Raw genomic sequence first — 27,457 nt, forward strand, 5'->3', positions numbered from 1 at the left:
ACACTTGCACATTCCCCTCATGCACACACTCACACCCTCTGGTTTAAGCTACTTGAGGTGGGGGCTGGGGGTGTCAGCAACAATGAAGCAGAGAGTGTATGTGAAGACATAATCTCTCTCTCTCTCTCTCTCTCTCTCTCTCTCTCTCTCTCTCTCTCTCTCTCTCTCACACACACACACACACCCCGTGGTGAAAACAACCAATCTGTCTTGGTTTACATAATCATGATCCTGGTCCTCATCAGATTTCATCGTGAGAGTTCTCTGCTCTCTCACTCTCTTTCCTCTCTCTACTGTATCTCTTCTCTCTCTCTTTCCTCCCTGGCTCTCCCCCCTCTCTCTTTCTCTCTCTCCTCCCTCTCTCCTCTCTCTATCTCTCTCTCTTTCCTCCCAGTCTCTCCCCTCTCTCTCTTTCCTCCCAGTCTCTCCCCTCTCTCTCTTTCCTCCCTGTCTCTCCTCTCTCTCTCTCTCTCTCTCTCTCTTCTCCCTCGCTCCTGTGTGTGTGTCTCAGTCTTATCTGATGTTGCGTAGTGGCTGGTCATGGATGCCTGAGAGGAATGGGGGACAGGAAAGGGACCGTGGATAAAAGCCAACCGACTCTGGGTCCACTGGTTTTCAGTTTGTTTGCGTAGCCATGCACGTCACTTCTGTCTGGCCCGTCATCCTCAACCAATCACCTGTTAGGGTTGGATCAGAAACTAGACATTAGTCTTGCAACGTCAGACATTCAACGCAGACTGACTTGTGAGTCTCCCTAGACATAGACTCACGAGTGGATTCGCAAGATTAATCTAGACATGGACTTTGTCCTCTTTTGCTGTGAAAGCTAATCGTCAAGGAAGAATCAGATTTCACACATTCGATGATATAGTTTCGGAGATTGTTTGAAGTTCATCCACACAGCGACAATGTCGCTCCGAGGTGAGTGACTAGACAGAATAAGATGTTGGTGCACATGAGCTAAAAGTAGCAAACTGGTCCATATGATGTGGAGTCTCAAGTGTGAGTGAAGATACTGTAGCTCCCCTGTTCTCTACCTCCCATCTCTCCCTTTCTTCCCCTCTCCATTTATGGGGTTCTCTCTCTCCGTCTCTCTCTCCCTCTCTTCACCTCCCTGTGGGGCCCAGGTTCCTCAGGGCCTCCTAGAGAGACACCGCTGTGAGCGTCCTGACTGGGGACCTCAGAGCGTGGTAGGGGAACCGCTCCTGACTGGGGACCTCACAGCGTGGTAGGGGAACCGCTCCTGACTGGGGACCTCACAGCGTGGTAGGGGAACCACTCCTGACTGGGGACCTCACAGCGTGGTAGGGGAACCGCTCCTGACTGGGGACCTCACAGCGTGGTAGGGGAACCGCTCCTGACTGGGGACCTCACAGCGTGGTAGGGGAACCGCTCCTGACTGGGGACCTCACAGCGTGGTAGGGGAACCGCTCCTGACTGGGGACCTCACAGCGTGGTAGGGGAACCGCTCCTGACTGGGGACCTCACAGCGTGGTAGGGGAACCGCTCCTAACTGGGGACCTCACAGCTTGGTAGGGGAACCGCTCCTGACTGGGGACCTCACAGCGTGGTAGGGGAACCGCTCCTGACTGGGGACCTCACAGCGTGGTAGGGGAACCGCTCCTGACTGGGGACCTCACAGCGTGGTAGGGGAACCGCTCCTAACTGGGGACCTCACAGCTTGGTAGGGGAACCGCTCCTGACTGGGGACCTCACAGCGTGGTAGGGGAACCGCTCCTGACTGGGGACCTCACAGCGTGGTAGGGGAACCGCTCCTAACTGGGGACCTCACAGCGTGGTAGGGGAACCGCTCCTGACTGGGGACCTCACAGCGTGGTAGGGGAACCGCTCCTGACTGGGGACCTCACAGCTTGGTAGGGGAACCGCTCCTGACTGGGGACCTCACAGCGTGGTAGGGGAACCGCTCCTGACTGGGGACCTCACAGCGTGGTAGGGGAACCGCTCCTAACTGGGGACCTCACAGCGTGGTAGGGGAACCGCTCCTGACTGGGGACCTCACAGCGTGGTAGGGGAACCGCTCCTGACTGGGGACCTCACAGCGTGGTAGGGGAACCGCTCCTAACTGGGGACCTCACAGCGTGGTAGGGGAACCGCTCCTGACTGGGGACCTCACAGCTTGGTAGGGGAACCGCTCCTGACTGGGGACCTCACAGCGTGGTAGGGGAACCACTCCTGACTGGGGACCTCACAGCGTGGTAGGGGAACCGCTCCTGACTGGGGACCTCACAGCTTGGTAGGGGAACCGCTCCTGACTGGGGACCTCACAGCGTGGTAGGGGAACCACTCCTGACTGGGGACCTCACAGCGTGGTAGGGGAACCGCTCCTGACTGGGGACCTCACAGCGTGGTAGGGGAACCGCTCCTGACTGGGGACCTCACAGCGTGGTAGGGGAACTGCTCTGTCCTCAGCCACCAAGCGCTAAAGAGACAATAGGATGTGAGCTTCCCTCCATCCAGGATACACCATGATAGGAGCGCCAGTGAAGCCAGCAGGATCACGAAAGACACCCCAGCCACCCCAATCACGGCCTCTCTCAGCTGCTGGCGTCTGGCATACGGTATGGCCAAGCCTCAAGGCCCAGACAGGCAGGCTCCGGGGCAGCTTTTTCCACCTGGCACCCGGGCTCTTGAACAATGGACCCTTAACGACGGGCTGCCTGCCTGCCTGTGACACAGACACAGACTGTGCACGCACAAACATGCAAACAATACACATTTGCACTTTTCACTTTCACTCTTCATACACTTTTCGTACACCATATTTTTCTATTGTATTGTACTGTTTTTATTACTATTATCTTGAGGGTTAGGGTTAGGCTTAGGGGCCAGAACACAAGCACTTTACTCACTTATTCTTGTGTAATGGATGTAACAATAAAGAATCTTGTATCCTGTACCTCCCATCTCTTTCTCTCTCTCTCTCTCTCTCTCTCTCTCTTTCTCTCTCTCCTCTCTCTCCTCTCTCTCTCTCCCCAGGTCAAACCCCACCCCCACCCACCTCTTCTTAGCCTAGCAGGGGTGGTTTAATGGCTCAGCTGGTGTTGTGAAGAGTAATACTAGAGACTGCACAGGAAGTGTAATGCTGAAAATACTGTGTGATCCCTGACGATGATTATGATTACAATGGCTAGGCTTTATCTGGGTGAGGTGGGAGGCTCTGGTTTGATCTCCAGCGAGGTCAGTACTCCCTCCGCGTGTTCTGCTCTGTGACGAGAAGAGTGAGAATATCTCAGTTGTAAATACTTCTCTAGGCTTTTACAGGGGCCAGCAACTGTGCTACAACACTGAGCCGAGCGTAGGTGTGTGCATGTGTGTGTGTGTGTGTGTGTGTGTGTGTGTGTGTGTGTGTGTGTGTGTGTGTAAACTCCCTGCGCTCGAAGGACTGTCAGGAACCGCTGAAGAACACTGAGTCCATTAACGGCCGATGGAAGGAACGCGTCCAGGACCTCGTCAGCCGTGACATCACCAGCCCCGCCCCAACAGTCCCATCAGAGGAGACATGGAGGTTCAGGATGCCGCCAGGAGCCAGAACAAGACCGCCGGGCCAGACGGGATCCCAGCTGAGGTCTTAGAGGACCAGAGCTCCTGTACCACAAGAAGAACCCCCCTCAGAGCTCAGGGATGCTAGGGGACTCTAATAGTGACCGTACAGGCCCGTAGCCAGCCTTGTGGAGGGGGGGGTTCGTATTTTCCAAAAGTGGACCGTTTCGTTTCGATTTGTTGACAAGCTCACATTCTGTCTCTCTCACAAATCAGTGAGACATAACTCTCCGTAGAGGTCCGTTTGTGCCAGATCAGAAAACGATCTCGCCAGTCAGCGTTGGTTCTGAGACATTTGAAACGCAAACAGCTACGCTGGGCGGGTTTAGGTGTGACGACAGCGAGGAGCGGTCGGAGATTCCAACGAGAATTCCCAGACGGTTGTGCGAAGCGAAGCGAACCATCTGGGGCGTCAGCTTATGTCTCAGGAAGTACTCCCAGAATCCCAGCGTGGCTTCCTCCATCCAGAGGTACAGCAGACATGATATTCACAGCATGCCAATCAACATGTAAAAAGCTGTGAGCAAAGGCAGCCTTTGTACATGGACTGTGATAGTACGCTCCAGAGAGCCTGGCTGGCTACCTTTGGCAGGTGTTCGTAGACCTGCCAAAGGCCTTAGACACGGTCGACAGCCAGGCTCTGTGGAGAGGACTATCACGGTACTGCTGCCATGGTAAGTACATCAAAATAAGATCAGATCTTGTACTCCCAGCTGAAGGAATGTTTCAAGGATAATATCAAGACCAGTCGAAAGAAATTCCACATCACATCGAGCAACTGGGAGCACATTGCACTGGACAGGCGTTCTGTGCAGTAAGCAGCTGCACGTCCTGAAGTGTGTGTGTGTGTGTGTGCGTGTGTGCGTGCGTGTGTATGTGTTGATAGCCCATTAGTTTGTATGCCAGCCATTCAGTTCATCAATCCATCAACTTCACTTTAACATCAGATAATACGCGCCTATGTGTCTATTTGTGGCAGTATGCTTGGTGATAGGACATCCATTCTGCCAGTAGCCTGTCCCGGTAAAACCTCCATGTCAGCCTGAAGTGTCTTTTACAGTAAGTGCTACTATGAAAATATCATGACTGTTTCTCACTCCCTCCCATCTATATGCTACAGACGGCTTCAGTGCAACTTATTTCCATTTTGAAGTGGGGTTTTATGAAACTGTAGACCAGTATCTGACATATTATATCAAGAGCTGGTCATGTGTGACTCAGTTTTATGTTTTATATTATTATTTTTTCTTTATTTTTCTTTGTTTCCTTCATCCTGCATATTTGAAGTGCTGGATCTTGTCAGGATGTGATGAGCTGTATGGTACTGTTTAACTAGCCTATGTTTCTCTTTGATGTTACGACCATCATTCTCTGTAAAGACTTTGACTAGTACTAGAGAGGGGCAGGTGAGGGGGCTTTTGTATTAATGTATTTATGTGAAAAATGTAAAACCTTGAATAAAAAAGAAAAAAGTTTTTTTTTTGTTTTTTTTTAAAGAGCTGGTCATGTGGTGCGGTGGAGTGCCATCGATTGCGGAATCATGCGGGTTTGGAATAACAGGGGTGCTCCCAAACAAAACCTGTGAAATACCACCATAATTGTTGGGTCCTTGGTGGAAATTGTTGCCTAGGTCAGCTTGTGTGTGTGTGTGTGTGTGTGTGTGTGTGTGTGTGTGTGTGTGTGTGTGTGTGTGTGTGTGTGTGTGTGTGTGTGTGTGTGTGTGTGCGTGCGTGTGTGTGTGTGTGTGTAGTACACTGTACAAAGAGACACAGGGACTCCCAGTCCCCTTGCTCTCGATCAAAGGTCAGGCTCTAGTTTCACAGCTGCCTCTCTACTCACTCCTAACGGCAGACCAAATTAGTCTCTGTCCCCTACGCCCCCCCCCGCCCCGTTCCTGCCAACCCCACTCAGCCCCGCTTCGACAATGCTGCCGTGACGACAGCGGGTTGAGGCCAATACTTCACATCCAGGAGAGCGTTCCAGCACACATTGTCGTTGGCAACCATTTCAACAACAGCGGTGTAACCCCCCCCGAACCTTGTCATTATTCTAGGACCAGGATACGACGTGTACAGTACATGGCACAGCATTCTGTACATAGGCATAATCTGAAATCAGGTTGGGCTACCCTCTGTGACCAGACGTATATGAGAACCAGACTATTTCCTGGGGAACCAGGTAAGCTCTTGGACAAAGCTACTTTTCGGTGGGTACAGATCACGGACCAGGGTACCACCTCCCCGGGGACCAGGGTTTTTAGGATGGGGTTACTCTCTGGCTCGGTGCTACGGTCCCAGTTTAGCTGTCACTGTATCCTGTGGTCAATGGCTGCCCTGCAGGGGGAGGGACAGTGATGTAAGAGTGGACAGGGTGTGAGGACAGGAGGTCCCTGTGAACTAATAAGACCCCCGTTAAGCCAGTGGGGGGGGGGGGGGGTTGGGTGTTACACGCACAGGGCAGCAGTTGCTCAGAGCTAGCTAGAGCTGAGGGGTTGGATGCTCAGTGTGTACGCCTTGGTATACGTTATTGTGTGTGTGTGTGTGTGTGTGTGTGCGTGTGTGAGATGAACACGCAAAGATGAGATGAACATGCAAAGACCTTTGGTGTAGCAGCTGGGCCATTCACACAAGAGACGTGGGTTCAGATCCCATTCAACCCCAGTGAGACAGCCTATCGTAGCTACGTAGCTGGGTTCAGATCCCATCCAACCCCAGAGAGACGGCCTACCATAGCTACGTAGCTGGGTTCAGATCCCATCCAACCCCAGAGAGACGGCCTACCATAGCTACGTAGCTGGGTTCAGATCCCATCCAACCCCAGAGAGAAGGCCTACCGTAGCTACGTAGCTACAGGCCCAGGAGCCGAAGACAGGAAGTCAGGAGTCAGGAGCGTCGATTCAGCTGGCACCTTCTTTGGAATCCTTACACAAGCCCTGACCTCGGGGTCGTCCGTGTCCAACACAGAAAGACAGACGTGTTAGCAGTTTGCAGGGTACTACAAATATACCCTGCCTCCGTAACATGACACCATGGACATGTGACTGTAGGCTTACACATGTAGCAGAGGAGAGAGGAGAGAGGAGAGGGGAGGAGAGGGGAGAGAGGGCTTTAATGGGGGAAGGAGGGAGAGAGGAGAGAGGGTTGGAAAGAGGAGAGGGGAGAGGAGAGGGGAGAGAGGGCTTTAGAGGGGAAGGAGGGAGAGAGGAGAGAGGGTTGGAAAGAGGAGAGGGAGGGAGAAGGCTGCGGAGTGAAAAGGTTTTTATTGAACACCTCCGTATATGATCCGTATATGATCTGTATATGATCCGTATATGATCCGTATATGTGTTAAATCCAGAAAAATGAAATGCATGAGCATTTCCAGTGTACACATCAAAATAAAAGCATTGCGCATAAACATTATTTTATAGTCTTTCATAAAAATAAAAATAAAAATGGATGGGTCACTTTCTGTGTCTTTCAGTTCACATTTTGGGATTGTTCTTGTGTGTTTCGATGATGCCGCCACCAAATTTCCCAGCAATTAGAGGTGGCATTTGACCATCAGATGACGGAGCTCAATAAAACAGCTAAACTGTGAGAACACTTCATAATGAGCATGGTACATGTGCACACGTCATCATGATCCATGATGTAGACATACAAGGCAAGGCAGGGCAAGGCAAGTTTATTTATATAGCACATTTCAGCCACAGGGCAATTCAAGGTGCTTTACATGAGACATTAAAAGCATTAAAACAAAAAGCAAGACATTATAGACATTTAAAACAAAAGGCAAGACAAATTAAAAGCATTAAAACAAAAAGCAAGTCATTATAGACATTTAAAACAAAAAGCAGGACAAATAGAATACAGGAATAAAAGTTACAGTGCAGTATACTAATAAACATAACTCCTCTTAGAAAGCAGTGGCAAAAAGAAAAGTCTTCAGGCTTGTTTTAAAAGAAGCAAGAGTTGCAGCAGACCTGCAGTTTTCTGGAAGTTTGTTCCAGATATGTGGGGCATAAAAACTGAACGTTGCTTCTCCATGTTTTGTTTTAACTCTGGGGACAGAAAGCAGACCTGTGCCAGACGACCTGAGGGGTCTGGATGGTTCATAGCATATGAGCAGATCAGAAATATATTTTGGCCCTAGACCATTCAGTGCTTTATAAACCAATAGCAGTATTTTAAAGTCAATTCTTTGAAAGACAGGAAGCCAGTGTAAAGACCTTAGAACTGGTGTGATATGCTCCCCTTTCTTAGTCTTAGTGAGGACTCGAGCAGCAGCGTTCTGAATCAGCTGCAGCTGTCTGATCGATTTTTTAGAGAGACCTGTATACATGGCGTTGCAGTAGTCGAGTCTACTGAAGATAAACGCATGGACAAGTTTTTCCAAATCCTTCTGGGACATAAATCCTTTGATCCTTGATATATTCTTCAGGTGATAGTAGGCTGACTTTGTAATTGACTTAATGTGGCTGTTGAAATGCAGGTCTGAGTCCATGACTACACCAAGATTTCTGGCTTCGTTTGTGGTTTTTAGCATTACTGATTGAAGTTGAGCACTGACTTTTAATCGTTCTTCTTTGGCTCCAAAGACAATTACTTCAGTTTTATTTTTGTTTAGTTGGAGAAAGTTCTGGCACATCCAATCATTGATTTGTTGAATGCACTTACACAGCGCTTGTATGGGATTATAGTCTCCTGGTGATATAAATTTGTATGTCATCTGCATAGCTATGGTAACATATTTTGTTGTTTTCCATAATTTGAGTTAGTGGGAGCATGTCAATGTTGAACAGAAGAGGCCCCAGGATGGAGCCTTGGGGAACTCCACAGGTCATTTTTGTCAGCTCAGATTTGTAATTGCCTATAGACACAAAATAGTCCCTGTCCTTTAAGTAGGATTCAAACCAATCTAACACTGTACCAGAAATTCCCAGCCAATTTTCCAGTCGGCCTAGTAGTATGTTGTGGTCTACCGTGTCGAACGCAGCGCTGAGATCCAGTAATACTAAGACTGAGATTTTGCCATTATCTGTGTTTAAATGGATGTCATTAAATACCTTAATTAGAGTAGTCTCGGTGCTGTGGTGTGGTCGAAATCCTGACTGGAAGACATCAAAGCCATTACTTAGTACCAGGAAGTTATTCAGTTGTTGGAAAACAACCTTTTCAATGATTTTGCTTAAAAATGGGAGGTTTGATATGGGCCTATAATTGTTCATTTGTGAGCTGTCTAGATTATTCTTTTTTAAGAGTGGCTTGATGACTGCAGTTTTCAGGGTTTGTGGGAACACACCTGAAAGAAGAGATGTGTTTACAATTTGTAATAAATCAGAGGCCATGCAGTTGGATACAGTTTTGAAGAAGTCTGTAGGTAGAACATCAAGGCAACAGGTGGAGGATTTCAGATATTGTATAATGTCCCCCAGGGTTTTATGGTTGATCGGATTAAATTGTGTCATGGTATTGATTTTAAGTGGACACTGTGACAACACATGTCCTGTACCTGGAATGGAGGCACTAACTGCTTGTCTAATTTTCTGAATTTTGTCAGTGAAGAATGAGGCAAATTCATTGCAGGCCCTGGTGGATAGAAGTTCAGAGGCTACTGACACAGGAGGGTTTGTCAGCCTATCAACAGTGGCAAACAAAGCACGCGCATTGTTATGGTTTTTGGTGATGATGTCAGAAAAGAAGGTCTGCCGTGCATTTCTCAGCTCCATATTATAAATGCGAAGTCTCTCTTTATAGATGTCATAATGAACATGGAGATTTGTTTTTCGCCACCTGCGTTCAGATTTTCGACACTCTCTTTTTTCTATTCTGACCAGCATGGCGTTTCTCCATGGAGATCTTCTCTTACCAGAGACCACTTTCACCTTAGTGGGTGCAACGGCGTCAATAATGTTTGTAATTTTAACATTGAAATTATCTACAAGCTCGTTGACTGAGGCCATAGAGAGGGCAGGTGTGGACGAGACAGCCTGAGTAAATATCTCACTGGTGTTTTCAGTGATGTGCCGTTTTGAGATAACCTCTGATTGAGAATTTGTGTGCATGGAGATAGTACTCTCAACGAAAACACAGGAATGATCAGAGAGCACATCATCAGAACAGTATTTTGTAATACAGATGAAACTATACACTAATTCCACAGAATGATTAAGTTGGTGCTAAATGACATGTGATATTCTGTGAAGGTCTTCAGAGTTCTCCAGGGTTGAATCAGGCTGACGTACTGAGCTGAGTTATCCAACCAGACATTCGAACATGGCCGCCTGTCATCGAGCACAGAGAGAATCTCAGATCCCTATATATAAACACCTTACTGTGTGTACTGTACCATGCTCATACTGGGGCTGTACTGCATGTGACACACACACACACAGTCACATCTGATCTATGTGGGGTGATCTGATCGAGCCTATGTGCAGGGCCTTGTCACTGGTAGAATAGTCAGTTGCTACGGGCACCATAAAAAAAAAATGGCGGAAGTCAAAAATAATAATTATAAAATGAAAAAGTCCAAAAATCTGTCCAGGAGCATAAACGGTACCTGGACCTGACTTGGTGTTTGAGTTGTCAGGAAGTCAGCTGTTTCTGCCAGCCATGGCATGCTGCTGTATACAGCCCTGTGTGTGGAGGGTTGTGGGTTCGAATCCCAGTGGAGACCAGATGCTGACTCTGTTGGTCACTTGTAGCGTCTCCTGAGTGGTCTGCTGTGTATATGCATACTGTAAATACAACTGATTGAATATAATATCAGAGTGGGAGGGGCCAAACTAGATCTCATATCCTGCTACAGAGATAAAGTATCTTGAGCAGATCTCAGAGGAGGTGACTGGTTTAAACAAAATGGCGGGCGTTCCAATGACCGAAATGGAAGATAAGGTGGAGCGATTTCCACATTGCTTGAAATCCATCAAATTCTCGCCAGTTCCCAAGTGGCTTGCAGTGACTTTCATGACGCTGTGTAAAAAAGACAACACACACACACACACACACACACACACACACACACACACACACACACACTCAGACTTTCACACCTACACACTCATGGAAACTTTCTCATTAAAATCCTGTTTGGGTGTGAGGTTGTGAAGGAGTATTGGTGGGGTTAGCGGTCGCTTCCATTGAAACCAGAGTCGGTTTAGACACTTCTGGTGACTCTGAGGAGGGGGGGTTTAAGGGTCACCTTGTGTTAGCAGGAGGGCGAAGGGGGGTTGTCTAAGTTTAGTGCCACATGGCGAGACTCCCCACCATTCGCTGCCAGCTCGACTGATTGAATTGCATCGACTCAGCTGTCGGTCTGTCTGTCCAAATATCCAATGTGTCTGTCCCACTGTCCGCTGCAGTCTAACCTGGGACCTGGTGACAGCCTAAGGGAACCACTGAGCGCAGAGCTATTAGGATGGATAAAACGCTGGAAGCAGTAACCATTCCAGATATGTGAGAATGATTTGGGGGTGGATTGGGGGGTGGGGGGGTACAGTTTGATTGCTCAGAATCTTGTGTATGTGCAGTAGAATACGTGCGTGACGTGTCAGCGTGCTTGTGAGCACGTGTGTCAGTAGTATGCTCGCTCTGTCGGTCCGGCCAGTGTACATACTAAGCACACACGCTCTCCCATTGGTCGGACGACTGCCCAGGTCTGGTGATCCTGTGTCCACGCTCATGGGTCCAATGACACACAACTGTTCCGTGTACCCCGTCTACACACACACACACACACACACACACACACACACACACACACACACACACACGCCTTCCTGTCACACCCTTCCACTCTGCCAGCCCTGTGGCAGCTGTCTGGTGCAGCTGGAGTCAGCTGCCGTGAGCCGGTGCCAGTGTGAATACCCTGACCCAGCACACAGGAAGCTCTCTGTGTGTGTGTGTGTGTGTGTGTGTGTGTGTGTGTGTGTGTGTGTGTTTGTGTGTGTGTGTGTGTGTGTGTGTGTGTGTGTGTGTGTGTGTGTGTGAACACCCTGACCAAGCTTTGCGGGGTACTGAAGCATCGGCCACATTCTCACTGCTTAGCATTGGCTTTGCACAAAACCCACAGCCCCTTAGGCAGTAAAGCCTCTCCATGAGTGCACACGCACGCACGCGCATACACACACACATACACACACACACACACAGTCCGCTGGCATCTGGACCGTCACCACTACTCTATGGGCTGACATGTAACATTTTGCTGGCTCAGCTTATTACTTGATCCCAGTCCTGGCAGATGACATCCATGAGATAATTGGATAAGCACAAGGATGAGTGGCTAGATAAATGATTATGAAGCAGAGAGCTGTAATGACAGGTTATTTTTAACCCTGCCACCACACACCACAGAGAAGAATGGCCAAACTGCGCTGCACTATCTAGCGATCAGGATTTAGGAGGTCATTAGCCAGAAGGTTGCTGGTTCAAATCCCCGGAGAAGTGGTGACTAATCTAGCCATTGGCAGTTCCTACGCTCACACTGTGAGCCTTAGTGCTCAATTTAGATTTATTGCTCAGATCCATTTTTTGGGTTTGGCTGTTCTCACTGAGGTCGCATTGTAAAACATCTAGTATGTATCTGAGTTACTGTACAACCACATATAGAAGTGGTGCAAATCTGATTTTAAAATATCAGATTCCATGTGATTTGTGCTGGATTTGGGCCATTTTTGACTGCAGTGGTCACAGGGTCTCAGGCATTCCCTCCTGACCCCGTGCTGTTGAGCAAGGCACACAAGGGGGTCTTGGCTGCAGTCAAACCTTGACGGCTTTCAAGATTTTATATCACGTTGTCTCTCTGTGAACGTCCACATCCCACTTGCAACAGATGGACCAATAAAGTATGCCTGGATTTAACTCTTAAGGTCAGGGGTGATGGTGTAGATGACCCCTGACCCCTGACCCTTTAACCTCAGAGTTCATCGGGACAAGAGTGGCCAAGCCAACCGGCTGGTCTGTCCTTATATGGGCTGGATCTGCCTCGGTCACCACAGCCGCCAGCAGCTGAACCATCTATCAACCTGCTCATATAACTGTCCTGCTCTCTGCACACACACACACACACACACACACACACACACGGTTGCTCTAAGCCCTAGGGACTGAGCAGCTCTCTGTCTCCCTCTATCTAGAGCTGCAGGTCAGGTCACGGATACTACAGTACCTCACACCATTCTCTCTCAGTTCAATTCAATTCAATTCAAAGCTTTATTGGCATGATACGATGCATCTTACATTGCCCAAGCATACATATAACAACAGCACTCTTGTACTCAAGTACTCTTGCATTTTTCCTTCAGTACTAGATTATGCTCTTGGTCACTTGTTTAGAAAGGAGATGCACTTGTAAGTTCTGGCGCGTGGTAGTATTGTACACTTGACTACCTATGTTAAATGCAATTATTGTAAGTCGCTTGATAAAAGTAATGTAAATGTAATGCATAGTAATTAGAACATTTGGTCACAAACAATCGCCAAAATAGCAAAATCTGAGAATGTAAATTGTCATTTCAAAATCTTCCCCAAAAATATTTGAGAATTGAACAAAAACCTATTTGGAACAACAAACCAACCAACCATCAAACAAACAACAAACAAACAAACAAACAGGTAAGCAAATAAATTAACAGGATAATATTGAAGATAATAATAATAAAAGTGGGAAAAAATAAAAAGATGTTGAACAATTTACTCAATGAGTAACATTAAATGTCCCACATTTCAGCCAGCTGTGTTCGGGTCTCCTGTCCACTGGTTGGGTGCATTCAGATTTCTCTCAGATATTGCAATGGGATTTGTTAGTGATATTTTCAAACATTTTGTGTGTGTATTTCTGTGCAATTTTGGGGAAGTATGAGGTTCTAATGTCTTTATACTTGTCACCATGTGTCAGCAGCTGAGTCCTTCTCTCTTTGGGAGCAGAGTGAACACAGCCGGTCCTCTCTGGGTCAGGTCTGTCTGTGTGGGTCTGAGTGAACACAGCCGGTCCTCTCTGGGTCAGGTCTGTCTGTGTGGGTCTGAGTGAACACAGCCGGTCCTCTCTGGGTCAGGTCTGTCTGTGTGGGTCTGAGTGAACCCAGCCGGTCCTCTCTGGGTCAGGTCTGTCTGTGTGGGTCTGAGTGAACACAGCCGGTCCTCTCTGGGTCAGGTCTGTCTGTGTGGGTCTGAGTGAACCCAGCCGGTCCTCTCTGGGTCAGGTCTGTCTGTGTGGGTCTGAGTGAACACAGCCGGTCCTCTCTGGGTCAGGTCTGTCTGTGTGGGTCTGAGTGAACACAGCCGGTCCTCTCTGGGTCAGGTCTGTCTGTGTGGGTCTGAGTGAACACAGCCGGTCCTCTCTGGGTCAGGTCTGTCTGTGTGGGTCTGAGTGAACACAGCCGGTCCTCTCTGGGTCAGGTCTGTCTGTGTGGGTCTGTTCTCTCACCAGGCTGTGATCCTGAGTCTACTCAGTTAATGTCCTCCTCAGTTTTGGATCAGTAACAGTGGTCAGATAGTCTGCCGCTGTGTTCTCTCGATTTAGGGTCAAATGGCATTCTAATTTACTTTGGCATTTTCCTGATAAGTAATATAGTTTTCTCTTTGCTTGGTGATCATTTGGCTGGGCTGTCCTGAAGCAGGAGAGGGTTAGTGGAGGTCTCTCTCTCTCTCTCTCTCTCTCTCTCTCTCTCTCTCTATTTCTCTCCCTTTTATTACATTACATTACATTACAGTCATTTAGCTGATGCTTTTATCCAAAGCGACTTACAATAATTGCATTTACCGTAGGAAAAGCCAATGTACTACTACTTGCGAGAACTCAGTGCATCTCCTTTCTAAAACCAGTGACTAAGAGCATAATCTAGTGCTGAAGGCAAAGTAAATAATAGCAATCTAAAAATATGAGTCCCTTATCATCATTCTCCACATGCAGTGTTTTCTGTAGTCATATGTTTACAGCCACTGTTGATGCTCCTGTCTCTGTAAAAACTATAAATAGAGAACCCACCTCCTTGAACCACCCACTCGTCTGCCAGCTGAGAACTTGCTTTCTATAATTTTTTTACTCTAAGTCACTTCTCCCACACACGCATACAAGCGTGCACACACACACACTAATTATTGTTTTGTTACACAGGCTAATAATTAGTGATGATAACCATTATTTATTTAACACCAAATTAGCCCACCACAAATTACCATAATGACACGTTTCCTGTTAGACAACAGTGATGAGTGATGATACACTGTAGGATATTACTGTAATAATAATAGAATAACATAATAGAATACAATAAAATGGAATCAAAAGGCAGGTGTTAGGTCATATTACTATCAGAAAAATCTGCATTATTTGCATTGTTGAAGCTGATGTATAGGAGGGACTGTGGGCCTCATCTGATGCGACAGTGTCACATATTTGACCTGATTGTCCCTCGGTGTGTCGGTAGGATATTGATCAGGTTCGAGCAGTGGCAGTTCAAAGCAGCGGCAGATAGATGGCCTTGCCCCGGAGTCAGGAGGACATCCCAGTGCCGCAGTGCATGCTGGGAGTGATCAGATCAGGTAAGCGGTGATACCCGGACGGCCTGGGCAGGAGTCCTACAGGTGAATGATCGCTAGATTTACCGTTAGAGTCTTCCGAGCAGAGCCGTCCTTGCGGTCCCATGATAAGCAAATAGTGTAGTGGGTGTTTTGCAGCGAATATCCGTCGGGAACAACTTTGATGGGATCCCGAATGAGAAAGTCAGAAAAACGAATAAAAGACGTCGAAACCACAAGTGACGGGAATTAGCAGCAGGTGGGCTATAAATAACTTGTGTTATTTTTGTTGACAACCGCGAAGTGACATTTTGCGCAAAGCTCGTAATGACGGGGTGGATAATGAATCCTACATGTTTGTGTCTACCGCTGCCCAGGAGAGAAGAGCAGAGCTGACGTATGAACGAATACACACTGCCCATTGGTTATTGCCATCTCACTTAAATGTGTTTATTTGGATAAATTACATTGAAGCCGCATGCATATTTGTTGGCTATAGGCCTATCTGGATTTGAACTATATTATTACATTAAAACATTAGAATTAGCATTATAAGCTAAGGCTTTGTGTTTTAGTAGGCTATAGCCAACCTAATAGGCTTGGCCTATCATTATGCTAATGTCGTATTGGGAAATAGCTTCTGTTGGCTCAGTGTGAACATCAGCATAATGAACCCAACACCAGAGACCACAAAGAAAATAATGTGATGATTTGGGACTGTGACCGTCAATCAGCATAGCCTACCGCACCTGCCCCCAACACCGTCTCCAGTCCACAAATAGGCCTAGTTGTGGTTCATTTAATTGCCTCATGACTTTTACTCGATTAGCCATGGGATGATAATAATATGGGTAAGAAATCGCTATTGTTAATGGTAAATGGACTGCACTTTATATCGCTTCTATCCAAAGCGCTTTACAATGAAGGCCTCTCATTCACCCATTCACACACATACACACCAATGGCGGCAGCTGCCATGCTAGGTGCTAGTAGGTACATTGTATAGACTACTTAATAAATGTACTGTACATTATTATTATTAATATTATTATATTAGACTTACAGTACCTGTCTGAGTTTAGGGACAGTGTCTGTGAATCAACATAAACAGCCAAATATATGCCTAATATGTTTAGTGCCAATTTGATTTAATTTAAATTTTTTGTAAATTCATTGAGCCATTGTTTTCACTTCAGAAACAAACAATAGGCTGTTATAATTGGAGCATGTGGCTATAATCTATTGTGAAACGACAGTATATAAATATCCAGTGTCAGACATCATATCTGCAACTCTAGACCCACTCGAGCCTACGCTACCTGTCAGACCAGAATGTGCCGGAGAGTTCCAGCTGGCCCTCGGGGCGAGGCTTGGCTGGCTTGTGGGTGCCACAGTTTAAACAAGACCGATGAGGTCATCCACAAAGTTCCATTGAGGCATCCGAAGGTATTGTTCATCCTCTCCAAACCACGGCGAGCGTTCTCAAAACATTAAAAGGTGAGAGGGTATCTCGCTGTAAGGGTATTCTTGTACAGGATTCTGTGCTGCAGGTTAGGAAGGCTCTAAATGACTTTGAAGGAAACAGATGGCCAGCACCTGCACAAGAAAAACACCTGCATCAGGATGCTATTGATTGACTCCAGTTCTGCCTTCAGCACCGTACGCCCAATCAACCTGGTCCTGAAGCTGAGAGGTGTAGGCCTGAGCAGCTCCTCATGCAACTGGACCCTGGACTTCCTCACAGAGAGACCACAGGTGGTGAGATTAAGCAGCAACACCTCATCCACACTGAACATCAGCACAGGAGTCCCTCAAGGCTGCTGTCTGAGCCCCAGGCTGTTCTCACTGAACACCCATGACTGCTCAGCCAAGCACAGCAGAAATCAAATCATCAAGTTAGCGGACGACACCACTGTGATAGGCCTGACCTCCCCTAATGACTCATCTGAATCAGCCTTCCTCCAGGAGGTGTCGTCCTAGTAACATGGTGTCAAGACAACAACCTGACCCTGAACACTAGCAAGACAAAGGAGATGATTGTGGACTTCAGGAGAGGAGGAAAAAGCCCCTCCATCATCATAATCAACATCATCAGCAGGGAGGAAGTGGAGAGGGTGAACCACTTCAAATTCCTAGGGACACAGTTCTCCGATGACCTGACCTGGACACACAACATAGAGGCCATCCTAAAGAAGGAACAACAACGCCTCTACTTTCTAAGGTGTCTGCGGAGATGGGACATGAGCACACGGAACACTTCTACCACAGCATCATTGAGAGTATCCTGACTGGAGGCATCACAGACTGGTACGGCAACACTACTGCCCACGACAGGCGCGCCATCCAGAGGGTGGACACGCCATCCAGAGGGTGGACACGCCATCCAGAGGGTGGTGAAGACAGCGCAGAAGATCATCGGTGTGGAGCTCCCAGCCATCGAGAATCTCTACAACCAACGCTGCCACAGAATCTCCATCACAAAAGACACCAACCACTGCAGCTGCCAACAGACTGTAGACTGACCCTGAAGACCCCCCCTGGTCAGACCCCACCCCTCCACGACCCATTATCTCCCCCCACCATCCCTCTGCCTGGACAGTTAACCCCCCCCCCCCCCCCCCCAAGCGACTGGTCTGACCTGGTGCCCTCTCCTGTACTCTCCTCTCCCCCCTCCCTCCTCCATCTCCCTCAGGGTGGAACCCGGAAGGAGGAACCATGTTGTCGGGGGAGGAGATCCTGTGTAGCACGCGTCAGGTGATCGCGGGCCTGGAGGCTCTGCGTGGTGAGAACAGCACCCTCCTGGACAGCCTGCAGGTGGCGCTGGAGGCCCGGCTGGTGGCTGGGGGCGGCGGCGGCAGCAGCCTGGAGCAGGAGAAGAGTGGCATCATCATCCAATCGCTGGAGAGGATTGAGCTGGGCCTGGGGGAGGCACAGGTGAGGTTGTACCATAGAACAGGGGGGGGGGGGGGGGGGCGGACAACGTTGTCAAGCAACGACGGCTTAAGTTTCCTGGATATTGCCGAGTTCGCTCGTCTGAGAGGCAACTTCACTCATTACCTCAGCATCTCCCTCTCTCTGACTTTCATTCTCACTCACTTTCTCTCTCCCCCTGTGTCCCTGTCACCCGTCCCCCGTCCCCCCAGATGATGATGTCCCTGTCGGCCCACCTGGGCTCCCTGGAGGCGGAGAAGCAGAAGCTGCGGACGCAGGTGCGGCGTCTCTGCCAGGAGAACCAGTGGCTGCGTGACGAGCTGGCCGGGGCCCAACAGAGGCTGCAGGACTGCGAGCAGGAGCTGGTCACTCTGGACGAGCACAACCGACACCTGGCCTTCATGAGCAGCATCCGCAAGTACGACCAGGACGAGCCCACACCGGTACGCAGCGCCTGCTCTGGCTGGCTGGCTCGTTCACTGGCTGGCTGGCTGGCTCGTTGGTTGGTTGGCTGGCTAGTTAACTAGCTAGCTGGCTGTCCAGCTGGCTGTCTAGTTGGCTGGTCTCTGTCTAGTTGTCTGTCTGTCTGTCTGTCTGTCTAGTTGTCTGTCTGTCTGTCTAGTTCTCTGGGTGGCTGTCTAGTTGTCTGTCTGTCTAGCCGGCTGGCTGTGCAGTCTCTACCTACCTACCTATTTCTCTCTGCCTGCCTTTCTCTACTTACCCATCTCACTATGTCTCTCTAACTACTTGTCTCTCCCCATCTACCATCTTGTCTGTCTGCCCAGTCTCTTTTCATGCTCTCTCCTGAATCATGTCAGCTCAGTAGCCCCCATGTCTCAACCACAGGATACTAAGGAGTCTGGCTCGGCCAAGGAGTCTCTGGACGACCTCTTCCCCACGGACGAGGAGGAGCAGGCCAAGAGTATGTACACACGCTCTTTCTGTGTGTGTGTGTGTGTGTGTGTGTGTGTGTGTGTGTGTGTGTGTGTGTGTGTGGAAGTGTGTGGTAGTATATGGTAGTATATGTCTAGTCTGCACAGGGTATGTTTCATGTTTATTCTGCTACCAATACATAGTATGCCATATGGTACAAATACCAGGATGTCCTACTACATCCGGTCGTATTTTGCAGTATGCAAGCCAGCACACTTTTCTGGTTATTCTGACCCACAATCCTGTGCTCAGAGGAAATTACGTCACATGTGCGAGTACACCAGACGCGTTCTGATGAATCCCAGCTGTGGATGAATGTCACTTTATGGACTGCAACGGATGTGGTCAAATTTCAAGGCGCAATGTTATGATAAAGGAAGTATGTCCCAATTGTATGCATACTGCATTCAAAGTACGTACTTTCTAGGAGCAGCTGTTGTACGTACTGGTAGTAAAAAGTACAAGTATACGATTCATATCGCAGCCCGTGACTCTTACGTCTACCTACCGCTGACTCTCTACTGCCCCCTGGTGTCCGGTCCCCTCCCCCAGTGTCCAGGCAGCCCTACCACAGCAGTGGGGCCGCGGCAGCCCAGCAGGGGGGCTACGAGATCCCAGCGCGCCTCAGGACCCTCCACAACCTGGTGATCCAGTACGCGTCTCAGGGCCGCTACGAGGTGGCCGTGCCCCTCTGCAAGCAGGCGCTGGAGGACCTGGAGAAGACCTCTGGACATGACCACCCCGACGTGGCCACCATGCTCAACATCCTGGCGCTGGTGTACAGGTGAGGGCGGGGGCGGGAGACAGGGCTTGACGCAGTGCGGGTGAGGGTGTGGAGGTGAGAAGCCGGTTGGTAGGTAGTTAGCCGTCACGGTGGTAGCTTCACAGGTGAGGGACTATAGCTAAGTTAGCTACCATGCTAGACATCTTTGTTATGGTTTATATAGGTTCTACTACAGGGATTCTCATCGACTTGGTTTGGCCCTGCTGGCATTCAAAAGCCCTGATTAAGGCAGCTTGCTGCTGAAACGTTGGCAAATAAAATGATTGCATTGGAGCATCGGAGTGGGTGACCCTCGCTCAGTTTTAGCATGCTAATCTCCTCCAGCTATATTACTAGGCAGACTGGAAAACTGGCTGGGAATTTCTGGTACAGTGTTAGATTGGTTTGAATCCTACTTAAAGGACAGGGACTACTCTGTGTCTATAGGCAATTACAAATCTGAGCAGACAAAAATGACCTGTGGAGTTCCCCAAGGCTCCATTCTGGGGCCTCTTCTGTCCAACATTTACATGCTCCCACTACCTCAAATTATGGAAAACAACAAAATATGTTACCATAGTTATGCAGATGACACAAATGTATATCACCAGGGGACTATAATCCCATACAAGCGCTGAGTAAGTGCATTGAACAACTCAATGATTGGATGTGCCAGAACTTTCTTCAACTAAACAAAAATAAAACTGAAGTAATTGTCTTTGGAGCCAAAGAAGAACGATTAAAAGTCAGCACTCGGCTCCAATCAGTAATGCTAAAAACCACAAATGAAGCCAGAAATCTTGGTGTAGTCATGGACTCAGACCTGAATTTCAACAGTCACATTAAGACAATGACAAAATCAGCCTACTATCACCTGAAGAATATATATCTAGGATTAAAGGATTTATGTCTCAGCACGATCTGGAAAAACTTGTCCATGTGTTTATCTTCAGTAGACTCGACTACTGCAACGGTGTGTTTACAGGTCTCTCTAAAAAATCGATCAGACAGAGTCCTCTCTAAGACTAAGAAAGTGGATCACATCACTCCAGTTCTGAGGTCCTTACACTGGCTTCCTGTCTGTCAAGTAATTGACTTTAAAATACTGCTGTTGGCTTATGAAGCACTGAATGGTTTAGGGCCAAAATATATTTCTGATCTGCTGCTACATTATGAACCATCCAGACCTCTCATGTCGTCTGGCACAGGCCTGCTTTCTGTCCGCAGAGTTAAAACAAAACATGGAGAAGCAGCGTTCAGTTTTTATGCTCCACATATCTGGAACAAACTTCCAGAAAACTGCTGGTCTGCTGCAACTCTCAGTTCTTTTAAATCAAGACTGAAGACATATTTTTGCCGCTGCTTTTTATTAAATCAAATACTTATTTATTCATACACTGCACTGTAGCTTTTATTCCTGTATTTTATTTTTCCATTTCGTTTTATATGACCTTTTATGTGTTGCACTTTGTCTTGATGCTTTTAATGTCTCATGTAAAGCACTTTGAATTTCCTTGTTGCTGAAATGTGCTGTACAAATAAACTTGCCTTGCCTAGCCTAGCCTAGCCTAGCCTAGCCTAGCCTAGCCTAGCCTAGCCTAGCCTAGCCTAGCCTAGCCTAGCCTAGCCTAGCTGTATTCACAGCTCATGTTCATTTCCCCAGAGACCAGAACAAGTACAAAGAAGCAGCGACCCTCCTGAACGACGCCTTGGCCATCAGGGAGAAGACGCTGGGCGTCGACCACCCTGCGGTAGGCCTCAGACTGGGGGGGGGGGGGGGTCGACCACCCTGCGGTAGGCCTCAGACTGGTGGGGGGGGGGTCAACCACTCTGCTGTAGGCCTCAGACTGGGGGGGGGGGGGGGGGGGGGGTCGACCACTCTGCGGTAGGCCTCAGAGTGGTCGTGGTCATTCTTTGATTCCTTGCTTCCTCTCCAGGTCATCCTCTCAACTAGGGTTGCAAATTTCAAGGAATTTCATTAATCAATAACTGTTAACCTTAAAGGAGAATGTTCGTTTTTGACAACCTGGACCTTATTTACGGCATATTATAAGACGTTTGACTCACAGAGATAACTTATAAATAAACCCGTTTCTAAAGATCATATTACAGAGGCATGTGAAAAACCACAACAAGCCTACGCTCTATGGATGCACAACTAGCGATTCAAAAAAACAGATGGTTGAAAACAACCGTTTCGCGGCAGAAAATAGATTTTTTTTTAAGCTGCATTCTCAGTGCCCCGTCCGCCGCCATTACATGGATATACTTGGCTCGCGCTGGATTTTACATTTCTTCTACAAGCCTCCGAATTACACCAAAGTTATCTCGGTGAGTCAAACGTCTTATAATATGCCGTAAATAAGGTCCAGGGGCCTCATTTATCATTGTGGATACACCCTTTTTCATTTACACCTGATTTTTGTACTTGCTTTTCTCTGCAAATAATGTGATGTATCATGCCAAAACTCGATGGGAAATATTGTGAGAGAGAGTGTTTTGTCATGATACATCACATTATTTGCAGAGAAAAGCAAGTACAAAAATCAGGTGTAAATGAAAACGGGTGTATCCACAATGATAAATGAGGCCCCAGGTTGTCAAAAACGAACATTGTCCTTTAACAAACGATGGTCGATTCATTGATAAGAACGTCCCACGCCGGACTGCGCTTTGCTAGCTTCATTTTTTTGTCTTTCTTCCGCTGTGTCGTTGAAATTTCCCGGCATCCCAATTAGCCTTCACTACATGGCGTGCCGCCCTCATGTGCAGTCAGACCTTAAATCATAATTACATTTCACGCAACTCCCGTTGATAACGTTCATTCCCAAAAAAAAGTTCTGTTCCTTTAACAAGCAATTAATCGAGTCACCAAATCTTACTCGAGTAAATTCTTATCGGCAATTCATTGATAGTCGATTAACTATTTACATCCCTATTCTCAACACACAATCAAAGAGACGGTTCAATTAGGGAAGGTTGCCCTTTTGAGAATCTGTATCCTGAATCTCAACATTGTGTGTGTGTGTGTGTGTGTGTGTGTGTGTGTCTGTGTGTCTGTGTGTGTGTGTATAGGTGGCAGCCACACTCAACAACCTGGCGGTACTGTATGGGAAGAGAGGGAAGTACAAGGAGGCGGAGCCACTCTGCAAGCGAGCACTGGAGATCAGAGAGAAGGTAAAGCACTGCCCTGACTTTTTCTTTCTTTCTTTCTTTCTTTCTTTCTTTCTTTCTTTCTTTCTTTCTTTCTTTCTTTCTTTCTTTCTTTCTTTCTTTCTTTCTTTCTTTCTGTCCCATTCCTTCCATTCCTCACGTCTTCCTCCTTTACTGAAGCACCCATCTCCTCTGTCCCGTCCTCCCCTTGACGTCAAAGTGACGTTAACGCCTTGGGGCAGTGTTAGGGCAGTGTTAGTTGATCTTTTTGCGCCTCAAGCACTGAGCATGTTTGAAAAGAACTCCGCAATTACCGCTTATTGCTGACAGGTGGCGCCAAAGACAGTGGAACTGAAATCCTTGAGATTGACACTTTTAACATCTTTTCCGTGAACGTGTCCCCCAAGGTTCTGGGCACGGACCACCCGGACGTGGCCAAGCAGCTGAACAACCTGGCGCTGCTGTGCCAGAACCAGGGCAAGTACCAGGAGGTGGAGCAGTACTACGAACGCGCCCTCCACATCTACCAGTCCAGACTGGGCCCCGACGACACCAACGTGGCCAAGACCAAGAACAACCTGGTGAGGAGGAGGAGGAGGAGGAGGGGAAGGAAGAGGGAGACGGACACGACCTGGTGAGGAGGAGGAGGGGGAGTAGGAGGAGGGAGACGGACACAACCTGGTGAGGAGGAGGAGGAGGAGGAGGGGGAGGAGGAGGGAGACGGACACGACCTGGTGAGGAGGAGGAGGGAGACGGACACGACCTGGTGAGGAGAAGGAGGGAGACGGACACGACCTGGTGAGGAGGAGGAGGAGGAGGAGGAGGGAGACGGACACGACCTGGTGAGGAGGAGGAGGAGGAGGAGGAGGTAGACGGACACGGACACGGAGTCACAGTGGTCGGGGGAAGTGGAGGGAGGTAGGGGCCAGAGAACGATGAAGGGAGGAGGTGGAGGGAGGCTGTGAGACAGATGGTTTGAGGTTACTGTACAGTACATTAGTCATTTAGCTGACGCTTTTATCCAAAGCGACTAATAATTGCATTTAACTTAGAAAGTCAGTGTACTACTACTCGCCAGAACTCACAAGTGCGTCTCCTTTCTAAACAAGTGACTAATTCAAGGTCAAAGTCAATTTTATTTATATAGCACATGTTCATGCAAGCAACTGTAGCACATAGTCATACTGTATATGGTAAAAGAGAATAGAAAATAAGAAATATCAAATAATAAAAAAATAGACACAAAAAATATTTTATTAAAACACAGGTAAAACAAGATGATAAAAGTAAGAATAAAAAGATGTCTTAAGATTTTGCTTAATCTAGTGTTAAAACCAAAGTGCAAGAGTAACAAACTTAAAGTGCAGTACAGTAAGTGTGTAAGAGGGAGGATGGTGGCTGAAGAGGCCTCCGGCGGTGTGATCCATCTGACCCCCTCCTTCACTGTGTCTGTATCTCCAGGCCTCATGCTACCTGAAGCAGGGGAAGTACAGGCAGGCGGAGGCACTGTATAAAGAGATCCTGACCAGAGCTCACCAGAAAGAGTTTGGATCCGTGGAAGGTGAGGGACTGGTTGACCACCTTCATCATCTGTCTGTCTGTCTGTCTGTCTGTCTGTCTGTCTGGCTTTCTGTCTGGCTGTCTGTCTGTGTGTGTGTGTGTGTGTGTGTGTGTGTGTGTGTCTGTCTGTCTGTCTGTCTGCCTGCCTGCCTGCCTGCCTGTCTGTCTGTCTGTCTGTCTGTCTGTCTGTCTGTCTATACTGTTGTACACTAGGGAAGCTGCAGGTCATGGATGCACAGTATTTCCTGTGTGTGTGTGTGTGTGTGTGTGTGGGCGCGCCGGTATGCCCGTGCGCTCGTGTATCCTAGGTGACGGGCGTCCGGTGTGGTGCGGTCATTCCGAGGAGGGCGGGGCCCAGCAGGAGGGCGGGGCCCAGAAGGAGGGCGGGGGTCTGAAGCGTAGCGGCTCGTTCTCCAAGCTGAGGGAGTCGATCCGCCGGAGCAGCGAGAAGCTGGTCAGGAAACTGAAAGGTGGCGGTGGAGGGCAGGACTCGCCCCCTCGGACCCCAGCGTAATAAACCCAAACCCATCCACCCTCAATTCTCTCTGCTGAGTCACAGCTACCATAGCTCTACCAGAGAGACGGGTACTAGGGATAATTTCATGTGATGCAAAAGTGGCAGTTTATCCGCGGCTTATTGTGGTCTCTCTCTCGTCCCTCCCCAGGATGAAAAGAGCCAACTCCTTGAACATGCTAAATGTGGCCGGCAGGGAGAGACCAGAGGCGGCCAGGGTGAGCTGTGTTTTTCTGTATTTCCAGCCTGTTATTCAGCGTGGTGTTGTGACTTTTCACAATCAGAATTCTGATAGGTGGCGGCAGCTTTACTTAGGTTCATACTACTACTATTACAGTATATTACATTACATTACCGTCATTTAGCAGATGCTTTTATCCAATGTGACTTACAATAATTGCATTTAATGTAGGAAGTCAGTGTACTACTACTCACCAGAACTCACAAGTGCATTTCCTTTCTAAACAAGTGACTAAGAGCATAATCTAGCGCTGAAGGTGTCATAGAAATTGAAGTTTCACCACCTCCTTTGTAATTCACCACCTCCCTCAACCTTTCACATAGCTGTGCTAATCTAATTTATGACAGGATGACCTCCAGGAGGTAAACACACCTAGATGTTGTCTGCTCCAGAATAACCATCCTTTGTCCCATTGTCCCTGAAAGAATTACCGCCTTTTCTCATGTCACGTGTCTGTATTCTCGACCACTGTTGATGATGCCTGCCATTTCCATTACAAAGGCAAAGTGCAAGAGCAAAATATAAATACAATAGATGCTATTAATACACTGTCAGGTGGATAGGATAGTTGACCATCCTCCTGTGTTATAATAGAATAAAATAAAGATAGAATAAAACTAGAAAGTTTAATTGCCATATATAACCAGTACAGATACATTGGAATTCTTGTCATCGCTTAAGTAACTTATCAACACTAATCAGTTCCTCATTCCAGTCCTAAGTACTCAGCTAGACATCTTAAAGGTTCCCAAACTGGCAATTTACTATCCATAGTCTATCAGTCTATCAATTCTATCAGTTTGATCCACATCTACATATCCCATCCAATAATCGTGGGTGATTGTGTCCTTGATATAGGCAGTGCAATTAAATAACATTCTTATTAGTATGCAGTTGAGTTATTACCAGTGGAGGAACTCATTGTCTCAACATTGTTGTTTGTGGTTTTTGTTGTTGTTGTTGTTTGTTTGTCTCTCAGAACCCCAGCAGCCTGATGGAGAGTCGGGGCCTCAGCTCCAGCGCCCACAGCCTGGCAGTACGAGGGCTCTTCGAAGGGGACAGTTAGCACACACACACACACATACACACAAACACATGCATGCACACACATGCGCCCACACACACACACATACATACATACTGTACATACATACACACACACACATTCACCCACACGCATACGTGCACACACACGCACACACACACCCTCACACATACTGTACACACACACGCACGCACACACGTACATTCACACACACACACACACACACACATACACACAAAGCCCGTGACCCACACTGCCTAACCTTCAGTAACACAGCAGCATCTGCCCGCAGCGTCCTCTCTGGAGAACAATGAGCAGCAGTTGCACCACCCGACTGTCTTCTGTCTCTCTGGGAGGGTCAACTAAATCACGTCTACCAAGCCTGGAGAAAATGTTACTATGTATGCATTTTGGTTTTTGAATACTTGGTGCATTCCAGTTTTATCCTCTGATTGTGTGTTGTTCTTGTTTACCTGCGGTACTTATTAGTACAAACTCACGTTTGCTGATGTTCTTTTGCACTATCGGATTTTATCTCTAATTGATGAAACACTGATCTTGAGAAGTACAATTCTATGAAAGGTTTACTGAGGTGTCACTGAGATCAACTGTATAGTGGCTTGAGTTAGGATGTGGATTTCGGAATATGATCCTCGTCCTGATTTGACAGTATATTCCAGGTTGTCGTCCCCCAAGCACTTCCTAGTCAAGCGTTACTCCATATGATGTGAAATATATATATTTGAACGCAAATTTAAATATAAGCTGTTTTACAAGCAATTTATAAGCCATCTGGTGCCCCAAAGGTATGAATTAAATCGTAGTGACAGTTGCGTGGGTGGAGTAGACGTTCTACTGTACTACCAGGTGTGTGCCTGAATCAGGTCATTCTGTTCATTGGGACAGTTTTAGTGAGGTGGTGTAATGTCACCGCTACTTCCTGTTTCAGTGTTGATAAAAACAGACTGCAAATGTGTTGTGGCTGTATTTCCTCATGGTTGTTTTAATTAAATTAATTAACTCTTACTGGCACTGCTAAAGACCAGAGATCGTCGCCAGCTAACCTTACCAAGAGAATGTTATGAGTCCAGTAAGCCAACTTACAGAAACACAATAGATATTTAATGTAGATCTGGAAGCTGTTACATACAATAGGGAGAGGTTTGTCCTCTGCTCCTACAATATGTTCTGAGAAATTAATATATTTTGTATCTGCAAACCGTAGCAGACATGGAAAATAAAGTATTTGAAA

At 47.7% G+C, this 27,457-nt stretch overlaps 1 protein-coding gene across 1 annotated transcript; it reads left to right on the forward strand.

The window, feature by feature from the left end:
- The first annotated feature begins 15,147 nt into the window (after positions 1-15,147).
- klc3 (kinesin light chain 3) lies at positions 15,148-27,372 on the forward strand. Its single transcript, XM_084446987.1, has 12 exons — positions 15,148-15,324; positions 17,758-17,999; positions 18,209-18,439; positions 18,843-18,918; positions 19,482-19,713; positions 21,356-21,443; positions 22,768-22,869; positions 23,253-23,426; positions 24,307-24,406; positions 24,714-24,915; positions 25,071-25,137; positions 26,140-27,372. Exons 2-12 carry the CDS (start codon positions 17,781-17,783, stop codon positions 26,224-26,226), a joined length of 1,578 nt encoding a protein of 525 aa, XP_084303113.1. The 5' UTR covers positions 15,148-15,324; positions 17,758-17,780; the 3' UTR covers positions 26,227-27,372.
- Positions 27,373-27,457: the final 85 nt, after the last annotated feature.

Source organism: Borostomias antarcticus (genome assembly GCF_949987555.1).
Source record: "Borostomias antarcticus genome assembly, chromosome: 1".
NCBI classification, from domain to species: domain Eukaryota; kingdom Metazoa; phylum Chordata; class Actinopteri; order Stomiiformes; family Stomiidae; genus Borostomias; species Borostomias antarcticus.

Coding starts and splice junctions, on each gene's coding strand:
- klc3 (XM_084446987.1), top strand. CDS start 17,781: ATGTTGTCGGGGGAGGAGATCCTGTGTAGCACGCGTCAGGTGATCGCG. Junction 18,919..19,481: donor CGAGGAGGAGCAGGCCAAGA/GTATGTACACAC, acceptor CCCCTCCCCCAG/TGTCCAGGCAGCCCTACCAC. Junction 24,916..25,070: donor TCGCCCCCTCGGACCCCAGC/GTAATAAACCCA, acceptor GTCCCTCCCCAG/GATGAAAAGAGCCAACTCCT.